The sequence below is a fragment of the Prinia subflava genome, chromosome 1 (genome assembly GCF_021018805.1).
Source record: "Prinia subflava isolate CZ2003 ecotype Zambia chromosome 1, Cam_Psub_1.2, whole genome shotgun sequence".
Taxonomy (NCBI): Eukaryota; Metazoa; Chordata; class Aves; order Passeriformes; family Cisticolidae; genus Prinia; species Prinia subflava.
In genome coordinates, this window is record NC_086247.1 from 114,394,474 (window position 1) to 114,420,717 (window position 26,244).

Below are 26,244 nucleotides of genomic sequence, written 5' to 3' on the forward strand. Positions count from 1 at the left end.
CTGAGATGTTCACCTCTCTTCTTTTCTTTACTAAACTTTCAAGCAACAGGAACTGAATTTATTGATTGTTGTAATGTCTGAATACTCTTCCTATGTCAAATATTGTTTGAAGAAGTCCAAAGGAAGGAATTTAGAATGGTTCATCCTAATTAATTCAGGGAAATATCAACATTGTAAAAAACCTCTGGTCCTTTGGGGATTAATATTTCTTGGAGTGAACTGCCTGAGACTGTTTTAACTCAAGGGAAAAGGGAGGCTTCTTGGTTATCCTGTTAATTTAGCATTCTTTCTATTTACATTTTCCAAGGACTGCAGAGATTGTCCTTCTTTGGACATTTAGTTCAAATAAAAATGATCTGTGGCTTGAGGGTCTTGATTTGGCTTTCTCATCAAAGGCCCTTCCTGAATTCAAGAACTGCTCCTTTTCAGACCCTGAAGGCTTGTGAGAGCCAGAGCCAACAGAAACTACTTTTTCTTACCTGTATTTCTTCTGATCTCCAGCTTCTTTAGGTGAGTAGTAACATTTTGAAATAAAATTTTTATGAACTGTGTCACAGTGAAAGCAATTGGAATAGGCATGTTATGGGCTCTGTCCAAGTAGAACAGAAGTCAGAATATTTTAAACAATATTATTTACTATACAAATCTTCATCTGAAGTAGTATTCCAATACAGGAATTATTATCAGGATTTATCAAGTACAATAGTGTTTTCTGCTCTTTGTGCTTGGACTTAATGAGGTGTCATGTATCTTAGCTGCATTGTTGTGTGGAGGCAGCAGGAGAGTATTGAATTGGAAAATACAAACCTGAACTGTTTGCATGGATCTTTGGTTAAAAATATAATCTCCAAATACTCTGTGTGACATTTTGTGAAAGACTACCCGATAATTACACAAGGCACTTATATTAACATAATTACATAATCATCTACATCTACAGCTTTTTCACAAGGTAAGGCTAAGATTCAGCATTATTTCTTACCAAATGCCATCTTTGAACATGAACTGTCAAATTATTAGACACTGTCTCACCCCATGCTCCTTTGGAATTAAATTTCTTGGAAAGTCCACCCTTTCCAACTGTCATAATTTCAAGGAAAGAAAAATAATTACCATAAATTTAGATTACTAGAGATTAGTATGAGATCACTGCTTATTGGATATGTACCATGGTCCTACTGTTTTTGAAATTTATTAATAGAAACCCCAAACTGGTCATATAGTTTAGATTGAAACCATTGGAAGTGTGATTATGGGATTTTTGAAGGAGATAGGCCTGATTCAAGTGTAAGTTGCTGATGAATGTGGAGATAAAAAGATAATATGGTCCAGTTCTGTGAAATGTAAAAGATATAAAAAAAACCCCAAACCTCCCTTCCACCCTCCCCCAAATTTTCAGCTGTTGTGACTGATTGCTGATTGTCATGCAGAGAAGGTAGCTATTGAGATGTGAATATTTTTGTCTTTTTTTTCTTTAATTATTGTAGCTGCCTTGGGGCTTGCAAAGCAAAAGCAAGAAAACTGCAAACTTGCATCAGTAGTGGGAACCATCCTATACTCAGGGTAAGTATTCCTGCATATAACTTTTAGTCCAGTGACTTCCATCTTCATGGTTACTCCTGGAGCAGATAGAAAATTGCAATGGAATAAGGAACAAAGTCACAAGCTGCTCTACAATAGTTGGTTTGCTGCCTATTTGAATGTTGCCTGTTCTTAACACATGGTGGTTACTGTGGGTTAAGTTGCTGCAAAAATGAACTAACGGCTGTAGTGTGGTAACTTATGTATCTATATATAAAATATCCTTATAGATAAAGAAATGTGTGTTTAAATTATAAAAAGATGTGTGTAAACAGTATCAATTACCACCACCACATGTGATGGCCTTATGCCTGTGAGAACCTTTGGCCTGCAGGCTGTGATAAGTAATTAAAGGTTCCAAGCTATCAGGGGAGCTGCTGGTTGCTCCTCTGAATTAAGAGTGAGTCAAGAACTCAGGCATTGGGCAGTTGAACATAATTCATTTTGCCATTTTTGAAATTGTTGCTTGTGAATTCCTAGTGCCAGAATGATAATGATTGACACTCCCTAGAGATTCCTAAATCCTAAAATGGCTTCAAGAGTGAGGCCTTGTAATATGTTAAATATTCAAGTCACATACCTTGGAAGACTGATTCTTATAGTTCTTAGTGAGCAAAGGTAAGGGGATTGCAAGGCTGCCTTAATTGGTTCTCCAAACATTCCTGAAGCATAGCACAATCTCTGAGTGACACTGGATCTGTGAGTGATCGTTTGCGTATATAAAGTGTAGTAAGAATTTGGTGTAACTAGTTATGTGCCATCTTTTTCAGCTTCTCTGAAATAATCAATTTGTTTTTTTCACTTATAACTGGGAGAGAAGCTGTTGATGAGAAGTTATTCTGGTCTTTTAAACACCAGTTTAAAAATAGAGGTGTCAGAGATGTCAAAACCATGGTGCTGTGGCCCTCAGTCTCACTGAATTGTAATTTTTCTTACTCATTTACATTTTTCCTCTGTTAGATACCTGTTTTGTTTTCACTAATATCTTTTGGGTTTTTAATATTTTGTAGAAAATTTTTGTTTGAGAGTAGTGTTTTGTAGATTTAAATACTTTTTAAAATACAATTTTTGGTTATACCGTATTTATTATTCTCATACCCTGTCTTTTACGCAGCTCATATCAGAGCTAGAATTTTGGCAGGTATTTTTCTACATCTTTATCCAGTTATTCAGATGCAGGATTGAGGATAAAATGTCCCTTACATGCTGCAGTCTCTCAAGTTAAGTGGTCTTTTGGGACATTACTTGTCAGTTCTACTCCACAGTCAGAATCATGGAAGTTGGGATTCTTGTCTGTCTGCAGTCAGAAAAGAGAACAAGGATACAGTACAGATGTCATATATTTAAAATATATGCTTGACTAATATTTAAAATGACAGGCTAAGGTACTGGTCTTTCCAATGTTGTAATAAGTTAAGAATGCTAAAAGGGTTTTGCAAACAGCACCATGCACTGGAGGCCACCTCCAGGGTGGTTGGTTAGTGTGTGGCAGTGGGCTGTTTGAAATGGAAGCCTGTTCACAAGGAATAAGGTAACCTGACACAGTATTTTAGCACAAGTCCCAAAGGAGAAGTCAGAGCCTATAGACTTCAGCAGTGCTTGGACTAGACTTTTTAGTGGATTTTTTGTATGATTTAAGTAGATGTTAAAGGTTCTAAGATGTTATTTATAAATAAATAAAAAATTAGGACTGCCTACCTACCAATGCACAAAAAAAATCGCAAACCAAAAAGAGAAAGAGACGTGAGAGGGAATTTTCATCTTAGAATGGCAGAAATTGCTTTTTTCTGAATTGACAGGTAATAGTTTTGAGTAGTTTGAGATGCAACTGACCCTTCTTGGAGCAGACAATATAGTACAGAAACAAAACAATGAATGTTGAAGGTGGCATTTGATGCTTATTGTTTAAATTTGGCTAAGTATTATGCAGAATGGTTCAGATAAAAACACATCACTATATGTACCAAACACGTTTGTATTTGGGCTTGACTGAATCAATTTGCTAATGCAATTTTTCGAACCTTGTGTCATCATAAAATAACTGCAGACACTGTTTTATATTTAGAGAGGGGCTTATGTAATTATGCTTTATAATTGCGATGGTTTTTAATTTTACTTCATACTAGGTTGTATCCTACTATCACACTAATTAATTGGTTATCTCCCTGAACTAAAAACAACCAGCAATATGTATGTTTAGAATACCAAATGTATTAAATGGATTCCATTTAAATGGATGTGTTTACACTTAATACATTACAAGTTGAGGAAAAGACTGCTTTAGAGAATTCTTAATGAATCCTGAAGTCTTTTCCCAGCTCACAAGTCACTAGAAACAATCTGCTCCAAGTTAATGGTGACAGTCCTTATTATCGTGCTGTCTCAAAGGCCTTCACAGAAGAGACAGCAATTGTCCATGGTCATAGAGAACAATGTTTCCTGTCATTTATGCCTTCCATTTCTTTGTTTCAGAAAAAGGATTGTGATTCAGGAAGAAAGGACATATTGCCAGCAGATCAAGAGATGTACATAATTGTATATGTATAGAGACAATTTAGATGAACTCTGGGAAATTAAGTAAATTTTGAGATTGAATGGGATAGTGAATCCCATCATAATTCCTTGAGAACTTGACTGATCTTTAAAAGCTGTTGAGAATATTAGTAGATCCCTCAGATGTCATTAAGAAACAGACAAAAAATTTTATGTTAGTTGATGAGCTAACTTGATCTTTCTGAAATAAAATTGTTTTCAAATGTTAGAAAGCTGATGCACAGAATAATGTTATTTGTTCAGCTTTTTGTTGTGGAGTTTTCTTGCTGTGGTGTTTTGAGGAAACTCCCATTTCAGTGGTAATTTGAGGTACTGTTTTACTTGTGTCCCTCATCTTCTCTGCTGTGGAGGAGAAAATATTCCTTCATCTTTGTTTCTGTTTATGGATTACACGCTCTGTCTGTATACTGTGTTATGTTAACCAGATTTCTTTTCTAGTGCTGATGACTGCTTCTGTTTATAACCATATCTTGTCAGAGCATTGCATAAATCAATATTCTGGTATGATTTCTCTTGTAGGTTCCTGCAGTAGCTTCATTGCTTATTGTGGTGACATTTTCACTTATGTGAAGCATGTTTGTGTTGGGAAAGGTAATTTAAGATAAGGGAGTGTGCTGTATTTTCATACATACTTTGTTTTTAGCCTTTTTGATGCTATATGGTCAAACTGATTACCAGATTTCCCAGTAGTACTTTCTTCCTCCAAAAACAGAATCTGAAACATTTCACCAATTTGAAGCAAGTTTGAGAGTTGAGGTTCTTTCAATGTTTGTGAAGATTTGGAGATGGATAGCAAGTAGTGAAACAATTCAGTCTTGGGGAGAAAAGTTTTATAACTCAGCTGAGATGTTACCAAACAAGCTGCATTGTATGCTGTCATGTGACAGTAGTTTGGTGTGTTTAGACAACCAAGAGAATAGGAAACTGTGTAATGGTGAGGGAAAACAGAAAACTAGTGGAAAACTGGTCTTGTGCTAGTTTTCCCATTCATGGAACAGATGGCTCCTGGAGTGGGTTTGCTGATTTGAGTAGAAAGGTAACAAAAGTTAAATAATTCTTTAAGTATATTAATACTGATTTTTTTACCAAAGGTCTTGTGAAAGTTTTTTAATATGAGTGTTCACTCTGAGAATGAAAGATAGCAATGAAATACAACTGTGAAAATTTGGTTGTAGTGTAGACATAAGTTTATAATAATCCGTGTCAGCAAAAAGTCCAATGCAGGAGGAGATGGAATCCACAGGGATGATATAGGCTGGACAGGCAGGCAGTACTGTCCCCATGTGTAACCCACAGGACAACTCTGTGTGGAACATTGTTTCATTATGGGCACCCTGTGACCAAAATGGACACCTGGATAAACCTCAGGAATAACATTATATGTACTTGACAGAGACTTACAAAAAGGTGTTCAAATGATTTAAATTTATATAGATTTATTAAGTAAGAAGTTTGTCTAGGTTGCTGTCACCTGACATTTGAAATGTACTTAATACCATGCCCAGTGCAAGATAGCATTATACTTGGGATTAGTACTGGAAATTATGTGAAACAAATTAAGAAACCGTGAAGATATCTGTATTTATCTCTGGACAAATATTCCAGTGGCAATTATACAATTCTCACGATAAGAGATAACTTAATACTAGATAGGAGAGAAGGGAAAAAAAAAATCTTGGACTAAAAGAAAGCTGGCCACTTTAAAAGTAACATGGACTAGTCCATTTTATGTATTTTTCCATCCTGAGTAGAGGTGAACTCACAAAGTAGCACAGGTTGTTTACCTGAAAGGGAGTGCAAAAACAGTTTTCTGTACTTCTTTTCTATCAACTGAGTGGTGCTGATCCAGCTTCTAAAGAGTTACTTTAATGCTGAGGGGTGGGGTGTAGCATGTAATAATTTTATACTGTGGTGACTTTAGACTGCTATCTTGAGGGGAAAAAAAGTGCTGTTCTACTACCATAATACATTATAAATGAACAATGTACATCTCGGAAATAGTTATTTCTGTAGAACTTATATAAATTGTTCAGCAATTATTTTAATCTATAATAATTATTGTGTTATTATCTCTTTGGAAGAGATAATAATGATAATGAATGAATGCTTTTATTAGAATGAGATTAGTCATTTCATCAAACTAATTTATCATCTTGTAAATGTCTTTTACTCCAATGTTACTGGCATTTGTTTGCTGGAGTTCTTTCATTTTTATTTTAAGTAACGTTAACTGAGCTACATTAAGATAAACTGTTCTTATGGCATCTGAACTGCACGACTTAGAATAGTTTTGGTGAGTTTATTTCTGCCTTTCCTATTCTATTCTATATTCAAGATGTATTGTTGTATTACTATCTTGGCAAATCCTTACTATTTCCAAATCTTACTGTTTCTTGTTGTGCTTTACTTTGCTGCTCAGAACATAGTGTGCTGTTTGAATTTCTTGTGCCATGATGTGTCATCTTGCTGTGTTGGATGTTTCCTAAAGCACCTGTTTGCTGTTTTACCATTTCTTTGATGGTCAGTTAAAACTGTTTGCTCTTTTCATTTGGGTCTTGGGATTTAATTTCTGGTGTGACCTTTGTTTGTTTTCTTGCTTTTTCATAGAAGCCAGATTTCAAGGCTCTATTGAGGATTGTTCAAACTTAGTCTTTCCTTGGTTTGTTCTATCTATTCCAGCTGAAGAAGTTTGAATTTAAATACCCCTTGATTTCAGACAGAGCATATGTCTGCATTTGCCATCTATTTGGCTGAAGAAAGCTGTTTCCTGAGTTCCTGTGCCCAGTTCCTGTCTACGTTCTCCACAATTTAATCTACACAGGCAGGGGTAAATGATTTTATGACTAGAGAGGTAGTGCAGTGTTAGTAACTATGTGATCCCACTTGCAGACAAGTAGTCTGTGTGTTTTTATGGAGAGTAAGATGCCAAGTTATTAAACTGGGGGAAGGACATGTAATTTGTAATTATGTGGGTAGGTTTTGTTTGTTATTTACAAATTAATGTTTATGTTGATTCTCTTTCTCAAGAGAAGATGATTCTCCTAGTTGATTCTCCTATCTCAAGAAGAATTGATAAAAGCTTTAGCTTTTAGCTTCCTGACGGATTTTAGAGAGGATTTGGAGAAGAAAACAGTGGAATGAAATGTTTTTCTCATCGCAGGATCATGTGACAGTTCCATTTAGATGTCTTGTTGTATTTTGCTTCTGGTCTATTTTTCAAGGATGCTCATTGCTGTGGTTTGGTAATGAGCTAAACAGAATGAAGTGGTGTCTCAAATCTCTTCCTTCTCTTTAGTCTTTTCTCTGTTTCCCACATAACCTTACTTTTTCAGATGATATTTGTGAGGTAGGAAGCAATACATTTTAATAAAAAATACAATAAACTATGTATAGATTATTATATTATGAGCCTGTGTGCTTATTTCATGTATTTACTTTCATGATGGTTGTTGGGGACTTCCGGATCAACAGACTTTATTTAGATTTGAGAATTTTAAATTCTATTCAGAAGGAAACTATGATGTCACCATCTTATTCAGGTGAAATTTTCATCTTTCTGTTTTCTTTCTGGTTGTTTTTTCTTTTTGTTTTTCCATTTAATCCATACTGAATGTGATTGCTAGACAGAAAAGTTGTTATTAGTTAATTATCTTGTATATTAGTTTCCAGCAAATCCAAATACTTGCAAAGTCATCTAATTTATACCTTACTGTGAGACACAACTTACAGTCAGAGAGAAGACTGTGTGGCTGGGATTCATCTTGCTTATATGTAGCAATTTAAAAGCTGGACATCTTATTCAAGTCAAGCAGCTAGATGATTACTGCAAGTAATGGAAAAAAATTGGCATTTGGATAATGAATTTCATCCCATCTACCTTAAAAACTTATGTTTAGTTGATGAGATGAATCAACCACCTGATGTGTCTTTCTGTCTATTTGTCTTCATTGGCTACAGAGGGATCTCAGCATAAATCTCGTAGAGGAGTGTAGTGGTTAGGTGAAATGTTCACCTTCTTTGAAATCAGTTATCAAAAATCTAGGTTTATTTTAGAGTTGTTGTAGAATAGGATTTGCTACTGCTTCTGTTGTCTTTTTTGCAGAAACTTTTCCATGTCTCCCTCTAAAATGTAAATATTCATGCAATTTCTTGATAAACTTGGTTATCCAGCTTTTAAGCCTGATAAAGGCACGGAATGAAGTTCATTTCAAAAGGCATATAGCTCAGTAAGCAAAATCCTTTGCCATCTTTTAATTGTTCAGATTTCTGTTCCATAGATAAAAGGAAAAAATATTTCCTTGAGCTGTTTATACAGTTACAGACTTAAGGTAGTTCCTTAAGTATTTTACAAGAAATTGAGATATTAATTCACTGAAAAATATCTCTAGTTGGAACAAAACTCTTAGAAGAATCTGCCAGATGCATATTAGGAGTACCTTTTTAGAATATGAGGGGTTCAGGTTTTTATGTGTACAGATAGCACTTTGCCACAGCTTACAGATGCAGTTTGTCTACAGCATTTCTTTTAAAGCTGACAGCTTGACAGTTTGCTAGATATTTTTGTATAAATGTATAACATCACGTGTGGACTGTGCAGTGATGTTTGGTTTTGATAATATGAATAACAAATCTAATCAAAGGGAAATTTTATTTTTTGTAAGTTTCAGAATGCGGCTTACACTTCCTCTTGTTGTTCTTGACTTTGTTCCATGATGTGTCAGAAGGAATAATAGATGTAAATTAGAACTTTAATGTGTTTTTCTGATTTAAACCTCCCAGAAGTTCCATATGTAATACTGGAACACTAAATTACAAATGAATGGTGCATTCATTTGTTCTTATAATTTACTCAAAGATGCATATAATAATCTTGAAAATTCAGAAGCGTAAAAAAGTTGAAACAGCTGTGCACATTTTGAGTTTAATTAGATAAGTGTATTTTTATTCCAGTGTGAAAGGTGATACTTTGTGGCATCCTTCAGTAATAGTAAGACAACTGAAGAAAGAATTGGCTTGATGTAAACATCACCTTTTCAAATAGAGTCTGCAAGGCTTTTAAAATTGTCCTTGAAACAATTTTTTTTAAGAAATGAAGGCCTAGAAAGAGCAGTAGTTTTACACACTGACTCCCAGCAAGCTTTTTCCCCAGGTGAACAGACACGGTATATAGGTGAGAAGGCCAAATTCAAAAGGAATTGTATCTGTGTGGGATATTTTCCTAATATGCCTATACACCCTATCCTGATGAGGGGCAAAAAACGTTGCCAGTAGATCTGTGTCATGGTTTAACCCCAGCCATCAAGCAAGCCCAATGCAGCCACGAGTGGAACCGGGGAGAGAATCGGAAAGGTGAAAACTGAAAAACTCGTAAGCTGAAATAAAGACAGTTTAATAGGGAAAGCAAAAGCCATGCATGCAAGCAAAGCAAAGCAAGGAATTAATTCACTGCTTCCATGGGCAGGCAGGTATTCAGCCATCCCCAGGAGAGCAGGGCCCCATCACATGTAACAGTTACTTGGGCAGACAAACGTCGTCATTCCAAATTTCCCCTCCTTCCGCCTTCTGTCTATTCTAAGTGTGATGTCACAAAGTCTGGAATATCTCTTTGGTCAGTGGGTCACCTGTCCTGTTCTGCTGCTTTCCAACCTCCCACACACTCCCAATTTCCTTGTCAGCATGGCAATACAGAAAGCAGAAGAGGCCTTGGCTCTGTGTAAGCCTGGCTCAGCAATAACGAACACATCTCTATGTTTACCACAACTGTGCTGAGCACAAACCCAAAACATAGACCCATTCCAGGCACTGTGAAAAAAGCTACATTTACGTCAGCCCAAACCAGCATATTGTGTAACCTTTTAAAAAGTGTGTAGAAATGCTTCAGTTGGGGATAAATGCTCATCAGAGCCCATTAAACTCTAATATTTGTTGTCTACTTGTAATAGATAAATGTTGAGACCTGGGCCCTGCAGTATGTTAGGAGTCCTCCCAATTTTTATAGCTGGTGTAACTCAATAGTACTGTAGCCTGTAAGTGCTCCCAAACTGCTTTGTTTCTGAAATGAAACATCCTGTCTGAAAAGTTCTAGAGATCCAAAATACATCTTTGAGCAGTAGTACTGTGTATATATGTATACACATATATATATGTGCATGTACATAGATACTGACACACACAAGGACATACACACACATATATGTAAAAATAAATGAGAATGTTCATAGTTGTAGAGAATTTATTTCAGTTTAGATAGTATAAAACAGATCTGTCCCGTTTAGGTTTGTGGGTTTTTTTTTGGTTGTGTTTGTTTTGACTTGGGGTTTTTTTTTTGGTTTAATTTGTTGTTCCACATTGCCAAATTAAGCATAGATTGGATTAGCAACACTGTTTCTGGCTTAACTACACATTCAGGAAGTTGCCATCTTGATGTCTCCTGTGCTTTCAACTTATGATATTTTACATTATGAGAATTCTTTTTTTGTTCTATCTGCCTTTGACACTTAAGCCAATGTGTCCTAGCAAGTGGTGTCCCAGCAGGTACGCAATTGCCATACCTGGGAATTTTTTCAGGATGTTGTTTTCTGTGTATTCAATCATGGGAACATTTAGATATGGGTGTCCCTTGGGAAGTATAATCAGGGAACATCTGTGAAATATATCCTTCAGTTTTAAAGATAGTTTTTGAGAAATACCTGTGCAATGAGCTGCATTGCCCTGCGAAATTCAGAAAGGGTTGACATTTGCCATTTTTTTTCTCTAGCACTAGAAGTTCATAAGTGTAAAAGCAGTGAAAGTATAAAATTACCACAAAAAACAGGTCTGTCTGCCAGAGATGTACACTCTTGCAGAAAAGGTACAGAGTTCAAAGATGAGAGAACATGTAGTAGTTGTATATAACTTGCTGGTCTTCTGAGTATGAAAACAAGTCCTGACAATAATGTTCTTCTGCTCTTTCAGCAGCTTTTTATATAGGCTTTATGCTCAGAAAGAGGAACTGGTAATAGATATGCTGAAATTCTTTATGCATTTTCTTGTGTAGTTATATTTTGATTGACTTAATTTTTCTTCAGTTGGGCATTATGAGCTAAGGGTAAAACTCAAAGCTGTGTTTCAGTGAAAGCTGATTTTATATTTCTAAATCTGACTTCTTGGCAGTTCTATTTAGTATCTCTCTTCCATAGAAAAAGCTTCCTAAGTTTCTGCCAGTACCAGTTGTTTCTGAGGCTGATATAAACTGTGTCAATGAAATGATTCAAGGCAGAAAAATCCAATTGTGACAATAATCATCCAGCCTAAACCAGCCATACTCCAGGGCAAACACAAGCATTTGTGCAAACATGTAATGATGAGCTAGATTAGAGAACTGAACTGTCTTAAAAATATTTTAGGTCTTTGATGTGTAAAGCAGCTGTAGAAGTACTTGTGCTGGCACAGGAGAGCAGACCCTGGTGGAGGACAGTGACTGGAAGCAACAGAAGCAAGACAAAAATCTTAGCTATCAATATCTTTTGAATATCCAGCCTAAACAACTTACCCCACATGAGGCTGTTGTAGTCTTCACAGTTTCATATGTGCTTTAAGTTTTTGATGGGGGAAAAAAGTAATTACAAGTGCCTCTTTGCACTCAGGAATTGGGAAGAGGACCTTGTGCTATGAACATGGGCAGGAAGAAGGTATTTGTTTCTTTGTTTTTGTTTAACAAAGCAATAGGAGTAAAGAACAATAGAATAAACCTTTAAAAATGTTGATTTATATTCATATGTGACAAGGGTGAGTTAGAACTAAATTGGTGACAGTTTTTCATGTGTTCTAGAACAATGTCTTATTCCAGTGCTAGAGACCATAACTTATTTTTCGAAGTTAATATGTTTGGCATCACTAAGCAATATTGTATAAAGTTGGCACACATAACAACTTGAAGGCTTGTAAATTCAAAGAAACACAAATCTGTTGCTGAATGCTAACTGGATGTCCATATCTCTATTTTCAAAAGTGTAAAATAAAACCCCAAGACAGTAAATCATGGAACTTCTTGACTATTTCAAACACAGAGGTACTGAATTGTGTTGAAAAGAAGCAGTAAATTAGTGAGCTCTCTGAATTGCTGATCAACTGCAGTGTAACTGAAATTTGCACTCGTTCATTATGAGGATCTTTTTTTTACGCATTTCTGAATGCTCATTAACATTTGAGATTGAGACAGACTACACAAATTTACAACTATTTGCAGTGAAAAGTGTCCTTCAACATCAAACTAGGGTGTTTATTTTGGAAGATATTAATAAAAATATTATGCAGGCATTATGCAGTCTGCTGTATCCTACAATTATTAGTGGCCTGTCACTAACTGTGGATCGGTTTTGCCTCTCTATAGAAGAAATTACATGAATTTAGAAGAGCTTTCTCTGGGCAGAGGCAGGCAATGGTTGAACTAGGTAATGAATCTGTTGAGATTACACTGACGAGAGAGCAATTATAGAGAAGAAAGTGGCCTCTCTTAACTGACTTCAACCATTTTAAAATTACATTCCTTGCCTGGTGGCATGAGGATTTATCACACTGTAAAATTGCCATCTGAATGTAGTAAATTTCTTCCCTACCCCTGTACATTTTAAAACTTCGTGGAACAGATGAATAACTGATGAATTTTTCTCTAAGTATCAGTAGAAGTTTAGGATGTCTGAAAAGATGTCTTTTGTGAATAAGAAATTATATGCAATTTTTTCCAAAAAATATTTAACATAATTTATATGGAGAAAAATGGTAGCAAGTTAGACAACAACATAACAAATTATTATGGACTGACTTGGCCATACTTTTTCCATTTCAAAATAGAAAACTGTGGAGGTAAAATGTTAACTAGTGATTGAAAATCCTGTTCCTGCTTCATCACTCAAGGGACAGACAGAATATCCCAAAAGTCTTGTGTTAAATTCTTTATGTGGGTGAGAAATGCAAATAGCTTTCAGCAATATACACAGGACCTCTTTATTCAAACTGTCAGTTTTGTAGCTCCTATTTCTTCTTCCATTGGTTTTAGTGGAAATTATGAAGCTATGATAATGAATGTGTATCTGTAACTTGCACCAAACTGTTTCTGCTATTTTGGGATTATGCTGGTGGGGTGTTTGTTTGTTTATTCCCCCCCCTTTTTTATTATTCCCCCCTCTTTCTGTGACTCGGAGAACTGATTATAGAGTAAATGTAGGGTTTGTCACAGTGGTCTCCAAACACTCACAAATTATCCTGCAGTAGTTTGGTAAAATGAATATATATTAGGAGAAACATGGAAATGGTGACCAAATACAAGCATTTTCTCATTGTTTGCCCTTAAATTTGTGGTCTTGGAACTTTTCTGAGAAATGAATTGAAACAGAAGGGATTCTAACTTGATATACATAGGGGGTTTTTTCCTTCATTGTAACAGTCAAACATGGAAGTGAGAGGCTTTGTAGTCTTTACCTCTGAAGAGACACTACTGGATAAATCCCTGTTATCTGGGCCAGGGAACAGCAGTTTCATTTTTATAGTGAATTGTGGCCATCATAGATACAAAGATTGTGAAAATCCCTTTCTCTGCTTTGCTTTGGTGAGTCCTGCCAGCAAGTAGTAAGGCTATCCATTGCAAGTGGGTATTATTATACAGGTATTTTAATAAAGATATCGACTTACTTAAAGTTAATACGAGCTGCAGAGACTCTTTTAGAATTTGGGACCAAAGAAAACAAAAAACCCATTGATTTTTTTAAAAAATTCTAATTGTAAATGTGGGGTAATATGGGAAACCTCTTTATTTAAAATAGCTGCTTAATTTTGTGGAAATGAGTTCAGAAGGAAAAACAACTATTTGTATTAAACAATGGCTCACTTTGAGGCCATGGGCATAGAGGATTCTGTTATTAAGAATAAAAGCAGTGCTAGTATGTTGAGCAAGAGTGACCTTTCTAAGAACCAATTATAAAATTATCTGTTAAAGGATGCTGAGAATTTGGATGGTTATAATTCTATGATATAATTCTATGTCTTTCATTTAAAAGAGTTTAGTCTTGCAATTGGTATGGACGTTTGTTTAATGAAGGACTCTCTTACAGTTAAGATCATGCCAGAGTAACCTTTTTCAGCTTGAATATGTAAGTTGGAAATCACCAGTGATTTGCAAATTTAGATGAAAACTACAGTTATTATCTTCAATGTGTTAGCTGCAAGAATTAAATGCTGCCACTTTTAGTAGCTGTAGCTAATAGCATCAGTACTGCTGATTAGTAGCAGTAAGCTCAGCCCTTTGAGCAATGGAAATTAAAATCTTTGTTATCTCTTAGGGGCTCTCCCTTTCTGTATTCTGTTTTGAATGCATTTTATGATGTAGACATCTGTATGCTAAAAATTTGATTAGTACTGCTGTCATGTTTCAGCCAATTGACTTATCTTAAAACTAAAAATTAAAGGATGAGTACTGCCTTTACAAATAAATAATAAAAAAAGTCACACTAATGCTTCAGTCTTAAATTCTCAGTGTTTATAAGTAAGACTGGTTCCACGTATTCTTTCTGGTCTTGACCAGACAGTGACAGTTTATACACAGTTGTCATCTGAATTAGTCAAACCATATGTACTCCCACCACCCTCCTGTTTGTGGGTGGCAGTGTACAGGAACAAGAACTGGGGACTTTCTCTGCCTGGCATCCCCCACCAGTGTGGATCCAAAATATGCAACTCGACTGCAGAACTGTTTTGCTAGTCAACAACTACTGTACCCCACCCACATTTCGAACTAGCAGATGGTGAGGCAAGCCTGTAGAACATGGGGATGGATTTTACTATGTCCTTTGAAAAGTAAATAAATAATATATGAAAATCCTATTAAAAAATCTAAATTACAGAACTAATTAGACACAAGTAGATAGCATCATGTAAGTATGGGATTTTTTGTTCTCTGTAAAACTTTCATGGTTACATTAAATGAATATTACTTCAGTAATTTAAAGTACTTCTTAAGCATGAGAGTAATTTTTAAGGTGTTGGTCATTCTAATGTTCTCGATATCTGAGATTTCTGACTAAGACATTTGTTCTGGAAGAAAAGATCAAATACTATTCTCCTACAAGCCCTTTTGATTAAAAAAAAAGAGGAATTAGATAAGCATTTAGAACAAGAAATCTTTCAGCATGAATAAACAGAACAAATGACTTCATTAACTTTCAGTTACTGTGCATTTGTGTGAAACCATGCTAAAATTATAACCCTGTGAGCACTGTATTCTTTCTATGATTTCTAAATCATAGTATGATATTTCTAAGTCACCAGCTGGTGGGTTGCTGTTTCCTCTGGACATCAGGCAAGATTTTTCCCCGCTCTTCAGGAATTAAGATGCTTTAGGCCAGGTCCTGGGTGCCTCTGTTTCTCTCTCAGTTGTATTATTCGTTCTGTAGCTGCTACACAGATTTTTGCACAGTTACATAAACTTGGCTTGAATAATCTCAGTTTGGTATTTTAATATAATTTAGAAATTTAAAAATAATTTTTACCTTGATCTCTCTGTGCATGAAAATTATCACGAGAACAAAAGACTAAAATTCAGTTCATATTTTTTTTCTGATTAGGAGCATGCTTAGAACTTTACTAAGATAGGGGCTTTGTCCTATTGAGCTCACTGTCTATATGATAAGTTGCAGTACTAATGTTTGCTCTAATAGACACTTTTAATACACAAACAGGAAATGTACACAAAGACATCTAATGAATTACTGTCAGAGAGAATTTGATTACAGAAATACTATTATGACCTAATACAATATGCAATACCCACTCTGTAGTTATGTAACAGCAGCAGCAAGATTCAAAGAAAATTGCTTATTGAGTTTGACCCAAGAATCTGTGTCTTGCTTGATCGATTTTTATCAGAAGAGTGTGACCTGTCAGTCTCTCTCACTTCCCTGCACAGTAACCTCTATTCTGACTTTCTATTCTGTTAAGTTCATGTAATTTATCTTCTGTCTAGGGACCTCATCCCATATATTTTCAAAATCTGCATTTTGTACATAGCAGCAGGATATCCTCTAGCATCGTAAACTGAATTTACACAGTACCTCTGAGCACCAAAATAAGGCACTTTACCAAAGATACCAGTACTATAATTATGACAATATATTGGTTCCAAATTCTAAGCTGAAGGGAAAAGATAAGCAAGTTGGTTTACAAGCTGATTTTACAGATGCAAGAAGTCAAGTATTTTTCTATATCTCTGAATGAAAAAAACCCAAACAAACCAAACCCCAAGCACATCCTGTGATACGATCTTTACTTACTGCTAAGACTTGAACTCCAACATGAGAATACAGCTACTAATGCAAATTATTATCATCCATGTTCATGAAAAGCACTGAGGAAATTAAAAAGGAAGTAAATTCTGGTTTGTACTGCATCAAAACTGAAGTTACTGCTTTCTTCCATTTTCTTTAAATGTACCTTTACATTTTTTGTGTGTTGTCATCTGGCTGCCTGCTGAGTGTACATGTTGCGTCCTTACAAGGAATGTATTACAGTAGATTTAAGAGGATGAAAATGATACAATGAGTCAAGTCCATTTACTTACATTAATAGCAAAACTATATCCATTATCATTCTAAATACAGGAGTTGTGTTCAAATCTTTCTGATATCTGAATCATTAGATGAGGTGCCATCCTTATCTGTTCTCCAGTCTGTTTTTTTGAAATGTCATCATTGTAAAGTAGTTGAAAATGCTGTAGGTAATTTGTGTCCAGTAAGTCCAAAGACAATGTGAGTGGAAAGGACAAATGAACAAAATATAAACCCCTAGTGTTGTGAGAAGTGCAGCAGAAGTCGAAGATCTGTTCATTGTATGTACTTCCCCATAAAGAATTTGGTTGGTAAATGACACACGTGCAACCTTTTGAAGGTAATTGTGTGTGTAATAATGTTGTAGTGAGCAACTAAATATTGGGTGGGTTGTTTGGATTTTTTTTTTTTTTTTTTTTTAGAAAATAAGCCTACTCCTAGGTGAATTAATAAAGCACTTGTGGCTTGCATTGCTTCCTCCCCAGTGCTGAAGTTGTCAAGGGTGAGCGATATGCAGAGAAGGCTGATGTCTGGGCTGCAGGATGCATCCTTTGTCAGATGGCCACTCTGAAACAGCACCAGTGTGCTCTCCTTGGCAACTAAGGTAGTCACATTTGCCAGATCTACCTCCCAGTTATTTCTGCATGTGTTCTCATGATCCAAGAGTATTTATATTTCAATTTATTGACATATAAACTGCTCTCAGCTTGCGTATGTGTGGCTTGTGAATGAGCACAAGTGTTTGTCATTGTGTGAGTTACTACTTGCTACTTTAATTGCAAAAATTACTTGTAAATGTTCAATATTGTAGCACTTTAATCCACAGTAAGTATGTACACTAATGTGGGTACCTGACTGGAAGAGACAGTCTCCTTCTAAATTGTTCTGCAAGTTAGAGCTTGTCATGTAGTGCTCATCAGATAATTTCAAGGGACAATACTTATCATACCGGATCCTCAAATAAATACTGGAGTATTTTTCTTCAACAAACTGTAGATTTTTTATTTTTCAGACAGTAGGGGCTGTGTATGAATGTGTGCCAGACAAACTGTACTCTGAAAAAGTGTCATTTACCATTAAGAGATGATTAGTCATTTTATTTCGACATCCTGCTGTAAAGATGTTTTTGTTTTGTATGCTTCCAGCAGAGATAATGTAACAGTTTAAAGACTTCAGCAACTGCCAGTATTTGTCTCTGAATAGGAAATATCTTTGGATTTAAAGAAAAACAGAGCTATCTCCTTAAACCAATAATATATAAAATTTAGCTACACACATGCAACTGAAGAACTCATACCAGTATAGTCAGGGCATTCATTTAGCCAGTATAGACTTTATGTTCAGTACTGAAATTTACATTTAACAATATCAGTGCTGTACAAAATTCCCGACACATCATTTTTTTCCCCATAAAAATCCAGCATTTTGAGTAATTTTCAAATGCAGAGTGTGGTCAAGGAAATAACCCCATTACGGTATGTTATTTATAGAGCACTGTAGGGTCATGTTCATAGTTTTTTCTGCTTACTTGACTGATGGAAATATGTTTTCACTACCTTATAATTCTGTTAGCACAGCAGCAGAGGTAACAAAGTAATGGAGGAAAAGATGAGCCTGTACTTGCTACACTCACTCATCACATATTTCTTAGCTATGTTTATATCTTCCTGGAGATAATGTAATGTGTAAGGCAAAGTATAGACTGAGTTAGAGACTTAGTTAGGTCCCTTCATTTTTCCATTTTAGAGAAAAAAAACCACTTAGCACAAACATGCATATACTTTCTCATTCAGGTATTCAATTCTCTAAACAAAGCACATTACAAGAAAGGTTTGTGTAAGGTTATAAACTAAGGTTTTTATTGTATGTTTTAGTGTACAGAAATGTTTTGGTTACTTAAAGACCTTGTGGATAAAAGACAACAATGGAGAGTACAGGAGCTAATAGAACTAACATATGTTTAAGAGGTTCTGAAATGAATTTTAATGAAAATATTAAAATCTTTACATTACACTAGAATTTTTCTACATATTTTACCAACAGTGGGAAGCATAAAGTGTTTTTTTTTTTTGTTATTGCTTGGGGCATATTGTTTTTAATATTATCGCTTACTACGGCTTAAATCTTAAATGATATGTTTAGCTTTTTGCTTATGCTTTGTGAGATATTTAGAAATAATAAAGAACATTAAAGAAAAGTGGTGATAATGAGATTTTAGTTATAATATAGATGAGAGAACATTAACAGAAAAGATGTAGTTATTTTCAAATTACTAAAACACAACACATTTCAAAGATCAATGCTGTAAATAAAAGAAAATCCCTTGATAATGATTTGAAGAAATATTGAAAGCTTCTTGTTGCACCTGTAAATTTTCATTTTGTGTTATTATTACTATTCTCTAGTATTGTTATTAAAATACAGTTTTATTGCTTTAAGCTACTAAAGAAAGTTCTGGAATCAAAGGCATCAAGTTCGTTCAGAGCTGAACATCAATCTACTTGGTGTTTAGTCATACACAATTTTTAGATGCATGGATATAGGACTTACTAAAAATCTCTTCTAACTTCCATTTGTCTTGGAACATTTGCCCAATTTCAGTGAATTAAAATAAAAAATTAAAAGAAAACTCCAACCCATAGTATTCTTTAAGGGTGAAAACTTGCACCTCTTCAAAAGAAATACAAAATTTAAAATAAAAATTACTTTTAAATTAATGAAAATTAGTGAAAATAATCAACACATTTAAGCAAATATAACAATAAATATTTAAATCAAGAAGTCCAAGCATTGTATAACATTTTCAAAAGTGCTGCTTTGCATGGCAGTTTTGTTTTACTTAGAAGGAACTGCTTTAGAAATAATAAGTCATTCTGTGACATTTTCTTTGAAGAAGCGTGTTGGGTTATATGTTTGTGTTCGCAGGTCAATGTGCAAGGAAATCAGTAAGTTATCAGGTTTGTTGGACTTAACAAATTTAAGGTACTTTTTACTACATGCAGGACTCTCCCTAGCAGCTTTCCTGTCCTGCACTGCGTACAAAATATTCTTGGGATTTAAAAATAGACCTAATAATATATAATTGCCTTTACTAAACAGCTACTTAGGGTGCCTGAAACAAGAACCATAGACATGTTGAAGTGTTTTTACATTGGAAAGGACCCCTGGAAGAGTCTAGTTCACCCTGCTCCATGCAGATACAATAAGATCTGGTTGCTCACTGCTCAGGATGGAGATTCCACTTATCTGGGCCCTCTGTAGTGTTTGTCTGGCTTTGTGATTAAAAGTAGTAGTAATAATAATAAAAATTTTTGTATCTGTCCAGACTTCTCCATGGTTTAACTTATGTGTCTCACCTCTTGCTCTAACATGGTGCACCCCTGAGAAGGTTCTGGCCATGCCTTCCCATTATGCAGGCAGCAATCAGATCTCAGAATAGATGGTAGAGGTCCATCTGACAACTGCCCCATCCATGTATCCCTGCAATTCATTGTTCTCAAACCTTTGGAGAATGCACTCTCTCCCCTGATCTAGGTTGTTAATAGACACATTAAATAGTACCAACCCAATATCAGTCCTCGGAGGATGTTACTTCCAGCCACCAGCTGGACCTTGTACTAATGACTAATCTCTTTGAGCCAGGAGGTTCAGCCTATTATCTTCCTACCTTATAGTCCTTTAGATACTGTGGGATGTTGTGGCAAGCAAAAGCCCTGCTAAAATAAGGCTACCTCCAGTATTTATTGCTCTTTCCTTGTCCTCAGACAGTAATCTCATCACAGACACCAATCAGCCTAGTCAGGTATAACAGCTGTTTGGTTAATCCATCCTCACTGTTTCCAGTCACCTTCTTGTCATTTTTGTGTTTGAAAATGACTTCCAGAGGAAATTGCTCTATTATTTTCCCAGAGACTGAGATGAAGCTGACTGGTTATCAGCTCCCTGAATCTTCCCTCTTGCTTTTCTTGGATATGTGTGTGATAAACATCTTTTATCAATTTACAAGGACCTCCTTTTGATCCTTTTAGACTTAACAGATAGTGGTGTTGACCAATTGAATAGGCACCCTCAGACCTTTCTCATTTGGTCCCATGGGCTTGTCTATGTCCAATTAGCTTAAATGCTTTTTCACTGTATTTTCTGCTGCATGGAAATGCTTCATGCTCGTAGATTCTACAGATAGGCTCAGATATCTGAAACACTTATGGCCAAAGTTTCTCAGTGGAAATGGAAGCAAATGAGGGACCAAGTGTCCCAAACTTTTCCATGCTGTTTGTCACTAGGTTGCATAGTGGGTCCACATGTTCTATAGTTTTTCTTTTGTTGACCTGTCCTCTGCCTTTCACATCCATTTCAACTTTTTCAGCTTCAGGTGAGGTTTGGCTTTCCTAGCTCTACCCTTTGGGCAATACCTGTATTCTTCCTGTGTAGTCCACCCATTTCCTACATGCAGGATTGGGCTGTTCCAGTGTTTTGAGATGTGTCCCTGAAGATTAGCTTGCTTTTCCAAGCTTGCCCTTTACCTTCCACAGCAGTCTTCTGTGAGATTCTTCCAGGAAGATACCTGTACATGCTCTCCTGAATTCTGCTCTCCTGAAATCCTGTGTTGTAACTCTACAATCTCACGATCTCACTTCTTCTCAGGATTTTGAACTCCACAGTCTGATGGTTGCTGTAAGATCAAGAGGCTGCCATTGATCTTCACATCCCTGCCTCTTTCTTCCTTGTCTGAGAGCGACAGGTCTGGAAGAATGCCTTTCAGCTCCAGAAGTCTCCTGATTGCTGCACTCAGCCATATCAACAAGCAGATATCAAGCTTGTTAATAGGCCCCAATGAGTTTAAGTGTCTGGAATCATGAAGCTTCCTCCTTCTCTCCAACAAAGGCTTCACTGAGTTTCTCTCTGGTTTTGTGGGGTTCATAGCAGGCATCTACCACAATGTCACCCATGCTGGTCTGCTCCTGTGATCCTCACTGGAGCTTTTGACTACACATGATCAGGTGTTGGACTGCAGCCTGACTCTAGCCTTTTCTCCTCAGTGATAGAATTCAGAACACCCCTCTGTCCCCTGCCCTTCACGCTTGACCCCAGTGCTCTGTGGTCACTATCAGTGGGTTCAGAGTTGGCCCTAATAATGTTATTTGAGCCCACATGAGTAACACAATGTCCACATGAGCAGCAAGCAGTAATAGCCCAAGGGTCAGGATGAGTCTCAGTAGTATCTCCACAATGTCCTGGATCCAAGCAACAGTCACCTCATTCATCAAATTGATCAAGTAGATGGATGTCCCTGTTCCCTCAGCCTCAAATGACTGCCAGCTACTGCCTCTTATTTGTGATGTGAATGCTTGATGCAGACTCACCTGGCTCTGATGTGTCCTCCATTAGGCCTTGTTCTTCCTCACCTGTTCCTAGGTCGCTATACCTCTTCTGCAATTATTCCTCTGTAGTCAGAGGAAAAGCCTTCCTTCTCTTGGCAGAAGTCACAAGTCTTCAACATACCTCCTCTTGGGAGCCTTCATCCACTGCTCCTTTGATAACAAGCTCTAGATATTCCTTTTTCCTTACATTGTTTTGAGAGTGTTCTGCCATTCTCCTGTAAATCCTCCTGACAGGATGCTCCTCTCCTTCACAGCTGCTTTGTCCAGTGGTGTAGTGCCTTGACCAGAGCACAGTCCCCACAAGGCAGGCCCCATCTCCCCCATCCCAGGCTCTCCTTAGTGTGTCAGGGCGTGCACAGCCCCACAGTTCCCAGTGGCAGTTCTGTTTGGTTTGGTGTCAAGGATAATTGTTCCAGCTGATGCTGGAGGCTGCCCAGCATCAAACTGCCCCAGGCAGGATGAGGGAACAGTGCTGGCTGGCGTAACTCCAAAAATACAGGGCAGGAATTCAGTGGTGGGAAAGGTTTTTTAGAAACAAATAAATCGAGAATGTTCGTTCTGTAGCTGCTTGACTCCTGATGCAGGGGCACGTCCAGACTTAGTGGAGGTCAGCTCACTGCTGGCTGCTGTGATGATGAAATGCCTGCATGTTTCAGACACCTCTCATCTCATGTTGGAGAAGAAACTGGATCAGGAGAGGAGACGAACTCAGCAGTATTTCATGGAGCTAATTGAAATGCAGTAACCTATCACAATCAGCTTTCCATTTTATCCAAGTAAGTACATGTATTAGGCTTTATTTTTTTGTTATCATTTTTTGCCATATCTGAGAAAATAAGGTGCAGCAAAGCAGAATATAAATCAAAATAAAAAGACCCATCCTCCTATAACATTTTTCCATGCAGGCTCTTTAATTTATTTTTTAACAAGGTATTCATTAATATTTTTTTGGACATTCTTATTGAGGAAAAATGACAGTATCTTAAAACCCAGTGTCATTCTCTGTTGGAAAATGGCATTGTTATGGAGGTTTTTACAGTTTTGGTAATATCTGATAACATTTAATTATCATGGCACACTTGTGGGTGGTTTGTGAATAGGAGAATATACACTTGATTTGGGTGGCACAAGCTGATAATCTTGTGTATGAGTCATAAACAATGACACATAGAAAATGGAACTTGGAAGAATAAAATTTTTAATTACAGATTACAAAATACAGACCAGTGATGCTGATAAGGTATTTGCTCATATTTTTTAACTCTCTGATACAGTTTTGCAGAAATACTTCTTACAGTTGTTCCATTTGCCTTAGGCTGTTTTTTAAGCATCCTTCAGGAAGAACATCAGTAGTTTACACATCATATATGATGTCAGAGAATTTATTTAAAAAGGACAATGTTTTTGGGTAGCAAAATTGCCCTTTGAAAATTGTTATGATAATTTATACAGCCACTCTTGCCTGTTCAGATGTTGGATCTCTTAGATTCCTCTTATCAGGGCTCAGTAGTTTGTATGAAGGATGTCTGTGTAGGAAAAAGGTTTTCTAGAACACCTGGTCCCAAACATCCTAGTCTTCACCTTCCAAAAATAAGTAACTTGTATTAGTAGTTAATATTTTTACAGGAGTTTTTCCACCTATCAGTCTAAGATAATTATTTATATTACACCATTTTTTTTTCAATAAAAAGAATGCCAAAACCTACCAGCAAACTGTAACAAACAACTGCCTTTTAAAATTTAAGATGTCTTGGGATGAAAGAAAGATACAGGGTAGGATTTGTAACTTAAAACACTATAAACAACTTTTCCCATGTTTTTTTCATTTAAATTTTCTTAACATACAGCTTTGGAAGCTTTTGGTATGCTATTATTTTTTTATACCTTGATATAGTCATTCTCTTGCATAACTATGATGAAATTTGCCAAAAAAAAAAAAGTGCTGTAGATGTCAAGATGCTAGATTTGGAATTTTGATGCAGTTATTGTGTCTTTGAGAGAAGAATGTCCTACCCAGATGTTTGTGAGATATGATAGAACTGATAGTTTTACATAGAAGTTAGAATAGTTGTGTTTTGTATAAACACTTGGAAAATGCACCTATCTACAAAACTGCCTATGTATTTTGGGTGATAATGGCTAGTTTTCTTAATGAAGACACACTGCAGTTCTAATTCCACTCCAATTGATATTTTATTATGTATGTTAAAAGAACAAGAGATTCTGGCAAAGATCCAGAACACTGAAGAAATGAAGTACGGCTTAGTAATGAGAAGTGGGAGACCTAATTTTGCAAATTATTGTAAATAAGGATAAATCAGGCTAGGATCTTTCACATTTCACAGTTTCTTATTACAGGACTTAGAAACAGAAGGAACCATGTATTTAGGAAAACTTTATAAGTTGAAGGATTTCTAATAAAGAGAATAATTATTCCTGAAAAGTTTGCCTTTCGAAAAAAAAAAAGGCAATGTTCTGACTAAAAGTGCTTGGGAGAATTTCAAGCAGCTGCTCCTGAAATAAAAACTCTGTGAGATATAGACAGCCTAATTCATCTTAGTCAAGGCCCCAGTAATTCCACACCCAAGTAATTTGTCATTTTTCCATGGTGTCAGAGAATTCGGTGTTTCTGCCATGTAGTTCAATGTTTTGTTGAAGCCAGCTAGCTTATACTTTGCTTTCTCTACTGAAATGTACTTATGGCCTCCTTTTTCATCCCAACTGTGTTATATTGTGAATCTTTCTGAAATAAGGACTGTACTCTGTCCTTGTATATGGAACCAAAGAACAGAGATCTTTGGAGCCAGAGTGGAATTATAAGTAGTTTAAAACTGGTTTGGTAGCTGATAAATAAGCAATTGAAAGGCAGGTCAGTAGATAATGTACAGTTAGTTACCTTGCGTGGTAAGTATAGCATAAAATCCAATCTTGAAAATAATCCCAGTAAAAAGAATCATCATCAACTCCCACACAAATTCTTATATTTCCTAGTTTTCCATAGAAACTGTTTATGTTAGAAACAGATCTGGGGGTGGCAGGTGTTTGATAGAGTTTGTGTGTTCAGTTCTGAAAGGTTGCTGACAGAACACATGGTACAGAGGACACAAACAAGCAAGAATAATGGCAATAATTCTCTGTCATGTTGCACCTTTCTTTTCAAGGTGATCAATATTATATTTTCATCCTCTGGGTAGGAGGAAGTGGACAGGAAAAAGGTAGTTTGTGTAATGTCACCAAACAGACCAGTAGCAAATTGGAGTTTTCTGTGTTCCTTTGTTATAAAGCAAGTATAAGTCTCAAAACAGTAGTTGATCTAACTAATGAATTGTCTTTCTAATATTTTCCTTTAAAGAGATGAGTGTATTGCCAAACAATAACTTGATTGCTTTTGAAGTGTATAGATTTAAAAAACGTATTTTTTTTTGTTTAGAAAGAAGTGAAAATAAGTCTCTTTTATTACTTTGGAAATATGTGTTTCATTTGTAGGTACATCCATTATTGTTTCATATACTGCATATATTCTAAAGGTTTTCAGCTTTTCTCTCATTGACACATTTTTTAATGTAAAATATACATGTACCTAAAATAATATAGAATGATGAATATTCATTTCAGTCCTGTCTTTTGAATATGGTAGAGAAAAGTGTAAGTTTTATAACTGGAGTCCATCAGCTAAAAATATATGACAAATACGAGACAAATATATACAAAATATGAGCCATTTGCACCTTCTACTACTCTGAGAATATATTAAAAATGGGTGGACATGGTAGACTACCTGGATGATCAGAACAACTTCTCTCAGTTTCTGTAGTTCTGATCTGTGCATGAAGCACATATATTCTGTCACGTTCTTTCTCTGTGCCTCTCTGTGTTTGGGAATCCAAGCTCATTTTCATTTTTGTATCAATAATGTCACTAGAATATGCATTTCATTTTTAAATTCGTATATGCAAATCCGTGTATTCAGATCAAGTTCCCCATTACTCAGAGTAATGGGGGACGATGATGCTTAGACAATGGGAAAAGTAGGTCCAACTTTTTTTCTGAGTGTAGCCTGATCTGTGGAGTGTCTCCCCATTCCATGTTAGTCAGGGCTAGTAGGGAGTCAGAAGCCATTAATAGTGCTTGGTCTGAGCTGCTTCATTCAGGTC

At 36.0% G+C, this 26,244-nt stretch overlaps 1 protein-coding gene across 1 annotated transcript in view; it reads left to right on the top strand.

The window, feature by feature from the left end:
* The window catches only part of NEK10 (NIMA related kinase 10), a 90,623-nt gene that overhangs the window by 25,840 nt on the left and 38,539 nt on the right, over positions 1-26,244 (top strand). The window contains 6 exon segments of the mRNA XM_063390851.1: positions 1,488-1,563; positions 17,195-17,281; positions 17,283-17,313; positions 17,722-17,793; positions 22,656-22,815; positions 22,818-22,876. Of these exon segments, the coding sequence (XP_063246921.1) occupies positions 1,488-1,563; positions 17,195-17,281; positions 17,283-17,313; positions 17,722-17,793; positions 22,656-22,815; positions 22,818-22,876 (485 nt within the window).